The sequence below is a fragment of the Adiantum capillus-veneris genome, chromosome 18 (assembly GCF_014529385.1).
Source record: "Adiantum capillus-veneris isolate H3 chromosome 18, ASM1452938v2, whole genome shotgun sequence".
NCBI lineage: Eukaryota > Viridiplantae > Streptophyta > Polypodiopsida > Polypodiales > Pteridaceae > Adiantum > Adiantum capillus-veneris.
Window position 1 is genome coordinate 98554798 of NC_140948.1, and position 12694 is coordinate 98567491.

The 12694-nt window shown below is 41.6% G+C and overlaps 1 protein-coding gene across 1 annotated transcript; it reads left to right on the plus strand.

The window, feature by feature from the left end:
* The first annotated feature begins 2797 nt into the window (after nt 1-2797).
* LOC147436071 (uncharacterized) lies at nt 2798-3529 on the plus strand. Its single transcript, XM_086488088.1, has one exon. It carries the CDS (start codon nt 2904-2906, stop codon nt 3354-3356), a length of 453 nt encoding a protein of 150 aa, XP_086344214.1. The 5' UTR covers nt 2798-2903; the 3' UTR covers nt 3357-3529.
* Nucleotides 3530-12694: the final 9165 nt, after the last annotated feature.

The window sequence follows — 12694 nt, forward strand, 5'->3', positions numbered from 1 at the left end:
GGACTTACTAAAAATTTCTTTGTGCAGGTGGCGCTACTACCTTCCATGGCATCCCCAAGTGCTCGACAACCTAGGGAGTGCTATTGATTCAATATCTTGTAGCAATGTACAAAACAATAGTCGTTGGTAGTGTATCCACCAAAGTGTTCCAATCATGATGACTATCGGTGATAATCATCCATGAGTAGTACATGTTCAACTTGACATTTCAACAAATGAAGCACACAAGCTAGGCTTCAAACTATTTATTGTGTCCATACTATCAATTAGTTCTTGCAGCTTTTTCACCAAACCTAAGTGACTCTCAAGTGACCAATATTATGCTCCATCATGAAGGTAATTAAGTACTTTTTTCTCATGATGCTAGGTGATATTGAATAACTTTCTCACCAACCGAAGAGAAAGATCTCTTACCAACAAAAAAATGCACATATGTAGTCCATGGTTCTTAGATTCTCTATCTCAACTCATCTCTTTTATGTGCCAGGATGAACTAGTTTTGATATATAGATGTATTAATTTCACTTGCACTTTCCATTTTCTCACCAAAAGAAGACAAAGATTTCTTACCAGCAAAAAATGCACATATAATCCATAATTCTCATATTCTATATCACAATTCATCTCTTTTATGCGCAAGGATGAACTAGTTTAGATATAGATGTATTGATCACTTGCACTTTCCATTTGCTAAATTCCAATTTAATCCAATATCAAGCTCGAACTGATGGATCTCTCTCTCTCTCTCTCTCTCTCTCTCTCTCTCTCTCTCTCTCTCTCTCTCTCTCTCTCCCCCCCCCCCAAACACACACACACACATCCAGGAGCTCTGTATACCTTAGTTACCCTTGCCATTATGTATGTAGCAATAGTTTGGGCATCTGGACATATAGCTTCATGGTAGACACAAATTGAAAGACCAAAGGTTATGATGGTCTCCTATATCAACCGCAGCAAACCCTCCATCCCCCTTGACATAATTAGAGCGGAGCTCACTGCACTGTCACGCTAGTGGAGGCTCTCTCCTAGAGAGTATGTGTTCATCTAGAGACTGATCGAGGGAACTACTACATGCCCTAGCCAAAAGATTATGATATGCACAAATGGCTTAGTGGTTTAGCACACATGTCTAGATATAAAGTGGCTCCCATCGGGCTCCCACCATTTCAATACAACATGGACTCGACCTAGACTCACCATTTATATGCCTCTCACATAGTCAAAGGAATCGTGTCCTCAGACATGATCTAGGCAGTTATACATCCAACATAGATCTTTGACATGGATTACACCTAAGGAGCTTCTTCCTCCAAAGATATTGTTGTATTGAATTGATCATTTCATGACTATTCTATAGGATGGCCTCACAGAATGTAAGTCAATCCTTGTTTGGATATATGTATGGCACATCATGCTAGATTGGTGGTTGGACAACTCAGCATTTCATCTCACACACTAGAGGTTGAGGTTGGGCAGGCAACCCAAATTGATAAGATGGGATGTTATCTGTGGTGGTGGAGGGCGAGAAGCGCTACATATGCAGATGTCCTCTTGCCTTGACGCTCTCTAAAATTTCAATTCTCTTTGCCTCTTCGCTTGCAATGCTCTCCCTTGTCTGCCTTATGTAGGCTTATGCAAGATGTTAACATGGCCAAAAGAATTCTTGATGAAATGTGAAACCTTTGCAAAGCCTGCGCTGCTCATCTACTTTTGATGTCTGAAGATGCCATATGAGACATATCTGATGAAACTTTTGTTGGTGTGAGAAACCACCCAAGAGTATAGAACAATTTCTCATATGTAGGAAAATCAGAGTTTTGAATGTTGTATCTTCTCCACAACTCCGATGGACATCGGGGCCCAGAGCAACTCTGCTAAAAAGACTTGAGGCCATACAAAGCCTTCTTTAACCGCTCTCGAGTCATGAATGGCAATTGTGTCCTTTTGAGGCCACCCCGTCTGTCGGGGGGGGGGGGGGGGGGATGATATTTCAAATACTTCCAGAAGACCCATTCATCTAGGGTGTATTTACTTGTTTTGGAATCAAGTTCCTTAGGCTCAACAAGTAAACAGTAAGGTTTAAGAATAATGTCCATGTTGACATTAACGGATATATTATTTGTAGCTCGTCCCTCTCAATGGATCCAAGAGGAGTTGTTGAGGACACACAAAGCCCTGAGGACAAGTGGGGAAAAGAGGATATCAATTGTAGTTGTGACACGGCCTTTAGTAGTGAAGAAAGAAGAGGAAGGTAAGGACGTAGCTCTCTATGTTTACTTGGTGAATCTCTCTCTCTTTCTCTCTCTCTCTGTCTCTCTCTCTCTCTTCCCTACACACATACACACACACACTCACCTGTCCCCCTCAATGGATCCACGATGGGTTGTCGAGGACACATGGAGCCCCGGTGACAATTGGGAGAACGAGGATATCAACATTACCGATTCTTGCCCCTTGGGCTCGACTCAGTATGCAACAACACGCCCTTTCCTTGTGCTCATGCTTGCTCTTTGTGCTCGAATCTCCTTGCGATCTTGTTATCGGCAAAGCTAAGCTTTTGAGGGAGTGCTTTATTTACTCGTTATTGATTGCTTCATTGCGCTGCTTTTGAAGCAATAAGAACTCTAGCTTGTTTGCACTGGGATTGTTAGCAATGGCTTGGATTATGCCACGTGGTTGCTGTAAAAGTAATAAAGATTGTAAAGGTTTTTTTTCTTGCTTTAAAAATAGGGCAGTTAATATTAGCTGCCAGGAACAAGCCATATACATGGGGTGCGATGAAAAGAACGCTGAAACAAGCGTCTCTCTCTCTCTCTCTCTCTCTCTCTCTCTCTCTCAGCTCGTTAAAAATGGCTGCCCGAGCGCTACGTCTATACACCGCCTGCACGTGAAGCTTTTTGTGCATGCACACGATGCTCTGTCTCTTTCCCTGTGGCGGGCTGACCTTTGTTCATACCATGGTGGTGGAGAAGATACAGAGATTAATAACAGCTTTGCGCCGCCGCAGGAGAAGGCAATCCACAGAGTCAAGGGAGGAAGCTCCATCATCAAGGGCAAGGAGTTACCCAAGAGTCGAAGACAAACATGCGGAGGAGGAGAAGCAGGAGGCAGAAGATGTGTTGGCCGAGTATTTGCGGCGCATGGAGCAAAGACAGAAACTGGTCTCCTTGTTGGCTTACCATAACATGATAATACAACCCACGAGGATGGCTTTGGAAACTATTCCAGAAGAAGAAGAAGAAGATGATGATGAACAAGAGTCCTTCTTTGATCCCTCACACACAAGTTTAACACATGATATGCAAAGCTGCGTTACTCCCACCGGGACGACGCTCCTAGCCCTAGCACAATATTGAAACCAAAGGCCTCATGCATCAATGCCTGTTTTTCTTTCGTTTCACACAAAGGAGATGCTTGTATTGATCTACAACATATGTACAACAGGTGAAAAAAAGAGAAGGTTGCCATATGATTTTGGTGGAATGTCCCTCACCTTTTTGCCTTAAAAGATCACTTTAATTCATGTATGGATATTTTTAATTCCCAAAAGTGTCAGATTTACATAAAGAGAGGGGTATCATTTAAGAAACTTCAAAATAAAATTGAGATTGTGTTGTAATCATCCACAAAAGGGTCGTAGGTTCATCGTAGGTGGGGCAGCGCATGCGATAGATGGCGGCTCATGACAATATTTTGAGTTGAATGAAGCAATGTTGTTTGGGCTATTGCCTCGGGGGGTTCATTATGTGTAAAACTACCATATCATGTGCATTCAAGACATGTTTGTAAAACTCCTTATCTGTGAATTTTGTTAAGAATATAATGAACCCTTTTCTTTTAAAATTTATAAGTTTTTTTAAATTTGAAAAAATAATATCCTTTTGTATATATATTTCTGTAAATTTCAAGAACTTTAAATACCCTTCTGTTGTTGAACTCACGTGATAGGTGACATTTTTATTAGGTGACCTCCCTGGGAACACTGCATGGGAAACATGAGCACTAGGGTGGTGAGCATAGACTCAATAACGTAGAGGCATGCAAGTGACAACACTAGGCCTATCACGTGCACACCCCCGACTAATTTTTGTTAATCGTGTGGAAACAAGATTAATAAATACCTGTTGATATCTCTTCACAACATTTTTTGCATTAGGATTCATACATATTATGGCAATTTTCTCCACATGCACAATCCATTCCTTTCAATTTAGAAAGCAAATAAGCTTCACTAAGCAACCACGATCCATGATACATGAAACACCTCAATAAGTATTGAGCATCTTAACTTTAAGTCCCTATGAGTATATCCATTTATCTACCCATAAGATCATCATGCTCCCTATGAGTCCTTCGACCACCATCCCTGTAACATTCAATATCTCTTTCATGGTGTCTTTGTCTTTCATACTTTTCTAATGTTGATCACGTCTACTCTGATCTCCACCATCATGTTGATCATGTCTATTGTGATCTCTAACATGATATCTTCTGAAAATTTTTCCATGGTATCATACTTTTCTCATGTCTATCGTGATCTCCATCATTGTGTCGAAAATGTCCACTACAACCTCCATCAGCATCTTTGTCTACAATCACCATATCTTTTGTCTTGTTCCTTGTGTCCTCAAGAGCCTAGAGAAGGCTAAATCTGAATGATCCTTTTGTGTTTATATGATGGTGAGCAAAATTTTGACGAAGTATGAAGGGCCTAGAGAAGGCTAAATCTGAAATAATGCTCCTTTTGTGTTTATCTAATGGTGGGTAAAATTTTGTTGTGTTGGCTTCTGCTACCATATCTTTTGTGTTGTTCCTTATGTCCTCAAGAGCCTAGAGAAGGCTAAATCTGAATGCTCCTTTTGTGTTTATATGATGGTGAGCAAACTTTTGACGAAGTACTTAATAAGCTCAGTGCCATTCTCTATGAGGCTATCACCAAAGGATTGATGACATTAACGTCTAGGCTTGTGTAGACCCTTGAAACAATGGACAAGTACTCCAAAGATTTCAACCCCATGTTGCCCTTATTTCTACACATGAGAAAAAGCAGCAAGCAAACCATTGTGGCTGTACACAAATAGAGAGCAGAGATTTTTATTAATAGCATGGTCAGTTAACACTATGGGCTTCTGATGTTGATGATAACTTTGCCATGATTAGGTCACAACCTTCTAAGCTTTGCTTGGAGCTTCATTACATCATATTGGTCATCTCCACTACAAGAGGTACTTAATAGTAGCGACGCTCACAGTGTGACATTCAAATGTGAAAAAACCACGGCATCGCTATAGGCGTCGCTATGGGCGTCGCTAAATTACAAGTAACTTAGCGACGCTCATAGCAACGCCTATAGCAATGCCGTCAGGTCTAAATTAAAAAAAATAACCGAGAGCGTCCGAAAACTCAGATCTCAGATCTGAGTTTTCGGCGCGCGCTCAAGCAAGCAAGGTAACGCGCGCTCTCCCTCTCTCTCTCTCTCTTTCTTCTTCACACACACACACACACACACACGAGGAGAGGAAAGAGAGCCAGGTATGCTCCTTCCCTCTCCTCACTCTCATGTTCCCTTCCTCTCTCTCTCTCTCTCTCTCTCTCTCTCTCTCTCACACACACACACACACACACACACACACATTGTGTTTTTGAGAGAGAGAGAGAGAGAGAGAGAGAGAGAGAGAGAGAGAGAGAGAGAGAGCACAAGCATAAACAAAAAACACACACACACATGCATAAACAAAGAATGCACACACACATTGAGAGAGGAAAAGAGAGAGAGAGCATGCATAAACCAAAAACGCACACACACATGCATAAACAAAGAATGCATACACACATTGAGAGAGGAAAAGAGAGAGAGAGAGAGAGAGAGAGAGAGAGAGAGAAAGAGAAAGATATAAAACAAAGAGAGAGAGAGAGAGAGAAGAAGAAGAAGAAGAGAGTCTTAACATCGTAGGAAACTATCGCAAGAGACCTTAAAGATCTAGTCGATAGGAGTTGAACTCAAGACCTGTTATTCATGAGGGAAATGGCATAACCAATCTATCACACTTCGGTGATAGAAAAGTTATACCATTTTTCTCCTTTTTTAATTGACGTGTACACACACACACCGGAGAAGAAGAGAGTTTAATTTAACATCGTAGGAAACTAATTAAAGAGACCTAAAGATCTAGCCGACAAGGAGTTGAACTCAAAACCCGTTATTCAGGAGGGAAATGGCATAACCAATCTACCACACTTGGGTGATAGAAATGTTATACCATTTTTCTCTTTTTATTGGTACACACACATCCACTCACTCACACACACACACACACACACACACAAGAAGAAGAGAGTTTTAACGTCGTAGGAAACTATCCCAAAAGACGTTAAAGATTAGGTTAGATGTAAACTTACGTTAAACCTGTTATTCAAGAGGGAAATGGCATAACCAATCTACCACACTTGAGTGATAGAAATGTTATACCATTTTTCTCTTGTTATTGGCGCACACACATCCACTCACACATACACACACAAGAAGAAGAGAGTTTTAACGTCGTAGGAAACTATCCCAAAAGACGTTAAAGATTAGGTTAGATGTAGACTTACGTTAAATTAGATTTAGGTTTATTTTTAGTTAGATTTAGATTTATTTACGTTAGATTTAGATTTACATTATATTAGATTAGATTTAGGTTTATTTACGTTAGATTTAGATTTACGTTATATCAGATTAGATTTAGGTTTATTTACGTTATTTACCAGTGTTATTGAAGAGGGAAATGGCATAACCAATCTACCACACTTGGGTGATAGAAAGGTTATACCATTTTCCTCTTTTTATCGTTTAAGATAAAGTTAGATTTAGATTTACGTTAGATTAGATTTAGGTTTATTTAAGTTAGATTAGATTAGATTTAGGTTTATTTTGAGTACACCAAAGGATTATACTGCCTACGCGTTTAAGAGTGGCCGGTGTCTCGATCACTGCGTCGGAGATGCTTAGGAGTGACTCAAATTAACACTGTGTCAGGGTCACCTAGAGGCCTGGATGATGAGCATTCATCGGACAGGGTTGCTATAGTTCACGGGAGGGACATAATAAAGTGATACGTCTACCTCATCAATCGTATGTCCGATGAGACCATTATGACCCCTAAGGGGAAGCAAGTGATGGGCCGCATACAACAGTTGTGTAGATGTGAATGGGCCTCACATATACAAATACTTCAATGCAAGAGTTTTACTCTCACCTCTCCACCCCATCGATCCATGACGGAGGTGATGGGACAAATCCTCCTCAAAGCTGGCCCAACCTCCACTCCCCAGGGAGGAGAGGACGACCAATCCAGACAGGCGATGGCAGCAAAGTGACGCAGCAAGAGTTTGCATCAAGACGGGGAGTGGTGGTTGGACCAGCTTCAAGGAGGATTTTTTCCAATCAAAGCTAGTATTAAACTCTTGCATTGAAGTATTTGTATATGTGAGGCCCATTCACATCTACACAGCTAGTAGCCCCATTGGTATGTCTTTTACCCTTCAATGGAGCGAATCACCACATGCTCAATTAGGTTAGATTTAAGATAAGATTTTGGATTGAGTTTTTATATTAGAGTCTAACTTCGAGATTGCGGTAAGAGTTAGACGAACGGTGAAAAGATGTTAAGATGCTGTGAAATGCTACAGCTAGAGAAGAGGCAAAGGGGTTTTTTCCATTACATGCACTATCATGTAGACATGGGTGTGTAGAATTCTTGTACCCACAAATATAGGCATTGACCAATATAGACGAGATTATAACCCGGTGGTTCTGATCTTCATGCACCTCTAGACTGGGGTGTGCGGAGATTGGACATGACTAGAGAATGTGAGGTAGTTTACAGTGTGAACAAAGAGAGAGAGAGAGAGAGAGAGAGAGAGAGAGAGAGAGAGAGATAAAAGACGAATAATGCCAATAGAAGATTAAATTTGTTGTTCAGGTTATAAGATTTTTACCCTCATTATGAGTAGTGATGAGGATGTGGGGCCATCCAACCGAAACACCTATCTCTCAACGAGGATCTTATGTCCTTGTAATCAATGCAAGCATGATGTGCGACGGACAAGACGCGTTTCTTTGCAGCACGTTCACGAATTTGGTGAGTTCGATCCATCTATTATAGATCAAGTTGTTTCCAATTATAACTCGTCGGACTCTGACGCTGGCCAACATGCAGCAATCTCGCAACCCAATAGACGTGTTTGCAGGCGCTTTGGTCAAGCAGCATATGTGACGCCACAAGATGTAGCCTCTGACAACTCGAAGGATGATCATGAAGACCACATTCCCAACAAGGCAATGTTTGAGCCCGAGATTGATGAAATGATCGAGACGATCATGGATTCAGAAAGGCTTATCTATGATGATATGAAAAGTGAAGCTGATACGCCATTGTATAATGGAGCACGTGTGTCTAGATTGAAGGCACTCCTAGTTCTTCTCAACATGCATGCAAAGTTTGGATGGAGTGACACTAGCGTCACAGCGCTTTTCAGGTGATCTATTACAATTAGTTTACTTCAATAAAAAACTCTAGATGTATAATGATCTGATAGATTTTTACACAATTGTACCGTATTTTTTTCGTTGTGTAGATTGCTCAAAGAGCACATACTGCCAGCTGATAATGTGATGTCAGATTTTCGAGAGGAAGCAAGAAAGATTTTGCAAAACTTGGGGATGGATTACAATTCGATCCACGTTTGTCCTAACGACTACATTCTTTTCAGAGGGGAATACATAGACATGGAGAAGTGTCTGAAATGTGATTTCGAGAGATATCGAGTAGATCTCCACCGAACAAAAATTCCGCAAAAGGTTTTGCAAAATTTTCCTCTGCTTCCTCGCATCAAGCATTTCTTTGAATGTAAGTCCATGGCCGCCCTAGATCATGGCATGAGGAGAATAAATCTTCGGATGGTGTGCTACGGATTCCTGCAGATTGCGCAGCCTGGAAACATATAGATGGAACATGGTTAGATTTTGCTAGGGAAGCTCGGAATTTGCGCTTAGGCCTGGCTATGGATGGCGTAAATCCATTTCGTCAAAGATCAACATCTTACAGTGTATGGCCCGTTGTCATCGTCAACTACAACATTCCCCCGTGGTTGACTACGAAGAAGGGGCACCTATGGCTAAGCTTGATTGTGCCGGGGCGATATAAAGTGAAGAATATGGATGTGTATCTTCGTCCACTATTGGAAGAGCTACAACAGTTGTGGATTGGCATAGAATTGGTGGATATGAGCCGACACACAGGTCAACGGAATGCTTTGATCAGAGGCATTCTAATGTGGACCATGCATGACTATCCCGGACTAACAGAATCGTCAGGTGATCTATTTACACTCCTCACTCAGGCACTGTAAATCTTGGTTTTTCTCAAGTTGATCTATTATCATGTGTATACATGCAGGGCTTCAAACAAGCCGATACAGAGCATGTGTCACATGTGGACCTAGACTGAATGCACGTAGGGTGCCCTCATTGAAGAAGCAAATCTACAAAGGTCATCAAGCGTATCTTCCAGAGAATCATGTGTTACGCGACGGCTTTTTGGGAAGAGAGCCACCGAGGATGTCTGCACAAGCATGGTTCGATCAGAAGGAGATGTGTGATGACGGATTGCCCCCTGGGATGAAGAGACTATCTCTATGGTATGAGTTACCATACTGGACCCGACTCATGATCAACCACTTGCTCGATCCAATGCACATATTCAAGAATGTGGGTAATCTACTATGGGACCACTTTCCGGCAAGAAAGATACTTTGGGATCCAGGGTTGACCTTAGAAATGTGGATGGTATGGAGCAATATTGGCCGCAAACAGCGTCCGATGGATCGATAAAACTCCCTAAAGCACCATGGATTTTCACAGGAGCCCAAGAACGCAAAGTAAAAGAGACCATTCGATCTTTGCGGATCCCCACTGGCGTAATGCACTCGCTCCGAACGTGTTTTACTAAATAAGTAAAGCTTACCGGTTTGAAGTCACACGACTGGCATAAAATGTGTCAGGTATGTTCATAGTGGAATATATCATAGTGGTAATTGTGTAACAAATTCGTGTGTGGACTTTAATATCATTGTTGCACGTGTTTTGCAGTTTATTTTATCGGCTGCCATTGAGGGATGTTTGTCTCTTGACGTTCGTAACACAATCTACAAACTTGCAAAGTTGGTGCAATGGATCTCGCAAAAGGAGATCAATGTAGACTCCATACGATTCGCCAAACTAAACGCTGCGGAGGTTGTGTGCATGTTTGAGAAACATTTTCCTACTACCATGCTAACCATTCAGGTGCATCTTCTTGTTCACATAGTTGATGAGGTGGAAATAGCTGGCACAGTAGATTCCAGATGGGTGTTCTTTTTAGAACGTTTCATGAAAACGCTCAAGGGATATGTGCATCAGAAGGCACATCCGGAGGGTAGCATGGCAGAAGGTTGGTTGGTATCAAAGTCCCTAGTGTACATTAGAGAGTGGCTAGACGGATTTGATAAAGCCCGGGATACGCTATGGCGAACCATAGATGATGAGCGCATATCTGGGATTGTCATGTGCAATCTCGGTGTTGAGAAGAAGATGATGGAAGATCTAGAGGCTAAAATCAGTCAATTTTGTATGCTTCACAATCCAGTGATGCAAAAGTGGATTTCACAATATGAGGATGCAAAACAAGAGCAACAAAGGGCACGAATCGAGTGGAGACGGGGAAGACGACCACCGATGCACTATCCGACAGGTCTGGAGAGCCTACCAACATTCATGAGCTTAAGATGGTTGCACAACCAATTGAAAAGCGCACAACAGTGCGGTGAGGAAGTGACTGAGGAAGAGTGGGAGTACGCTCGGGGTTGCGCGACCAAGGTAAGTTTGCAATGTATGACTAGTGACTTTTTAGATGTTTGAACGGCCACTCATAATCTTTGTTCGTTGTAGTATAAGTCATACACAGCAGCTTGGTGTAAGGGTCAACATTTTAGGGTGGAATGGATCGACAAAAAGCGTTTTACTTAAGATTGTGGAATCATGGCAAAATTTGAACAATCTAGTCGATGACGGTCCTCTGATACAGATCCTGTGGTGGCGAAACTCACTTACTTCGGCACACTACAAGAAATTTTGAGGATCGATTATAGAGGATTTTTTATCAACTTCTTCGACGAGCAATGGTTCAAGATAATCATGGCGGGTCGCAACGCTACTGTGCGTAGAGGAGAGTCTTGAGGTGGATTCAACTAAGAAATGGACTGACCTAAGAGACACTTTCGTACTACCCGAGCATTGTGAACAAGTATGTAAATAGTTAACATCCCATTTTAGAATTTATGTGCTTGGAAGCTCTCATTTAAGTTATGTGGCTCTGGCAGGTGATATTTCATCCTACAAAGTCTGCATCAAACTGGTGGTACGTCATAGAGGTAGCCCCTCGTAGTGCACGGACGTATGAAGGCTACCATGTGCGAATCACAAAGTTAAATTTGGTTGAGGCCCACGATTCAACTATATTTAAATCTCAAGTGGTCAATTGCAGCACATGATGAAGGAAGGAAAAGCAATAAAATAAACAAGAGAGTAATGCAAAAATCCAACAATTTGAAAAATACTATTACTCTCTTCGGTTGGCAGAACCTGGATGCATAGATGATAAATTTTTGTCTTCCTTGCGCTTGTTTTGAGAATAGCTTGCCACGTCTCTCGACCTCCTTAACATGAGCTTGTCGGTTGTTCATCGAGCCGCCATGTTCACATAATTACTCCTCATGAAACGACACCTCGCTCTGATACCACTGTTGGGAGAAGAGGGGGAGATCGACCGCTTAAACTATTCAACACAAGCTTCCAAGAAATCACCATCAACCTGTCCACCTCTTCTTCCAATTTCCAAGCACACACACTCACCTATACTATGACACACACACACACACACACAGTAAACATAGAATTGACATAGACATGCTTGTAAGAGAGTGTAAGAGATGTTTAAGAGATGCAGACTAGATTAGAGAGTACACAGCAAAATAACCATAGGATAAGAGAGTAGAGAAGAGAATCTGCAAGAGAAAGGCCTAAATCTAGCCCCAAACTCCACGGCACTCTCCTGTGGATCAGTTGGTATTTAATATATTATTTTTGAGTTTAAGGTGCCAAAAATTGAGGCCCCTCTTTTACAACCACTTCACTTTTGTAAATGAGTGAAGCTCATTAGTTCTTGCATGACCCATAAGGGGAGTTCCCGATACAACTATTTACAGAGCCATAGTGGCTTATTGAAATGATGTTCTAAGATACTGTGCAAATATAAAATGGCCAAGAGTCATTGCAGTCGCCTCTTCATTAACTCCCCGCATTCCACTCTACAAAATCATCATCAATTCAATTAGCAAAATAAATAGACAGCACATAATTAACCATTACGCCAGCTATCCCAATTGCAGTTAACCACTACAACAGGAGGGTGCCCAGGCACATCTCTCCAACCAGGGATAGCAACTATCCTCAGTTGCTCAATAGAGAAATCAACTGGACTGTGAGTGATGGAAAGTGTGGAGAAGGTCGGGAAAGTTGCAAAAAAACTTTTCAGGCCTCCATTTGGCATCCTCTCTAGGGTGGCCCTTGAAAGTCAAAAGGTAACGGTTATAAACCATTCCAGTGTGTGTAGTG

Coding starts and splice junctions, on each gene's coding strand:
- LOC147436071 (XM_086488088.1), top strand. CDS start 2,904: ATGCACACGATGCTCTGTCTCTTTCCCTGTGGCGGGCTGACCTTTGTT.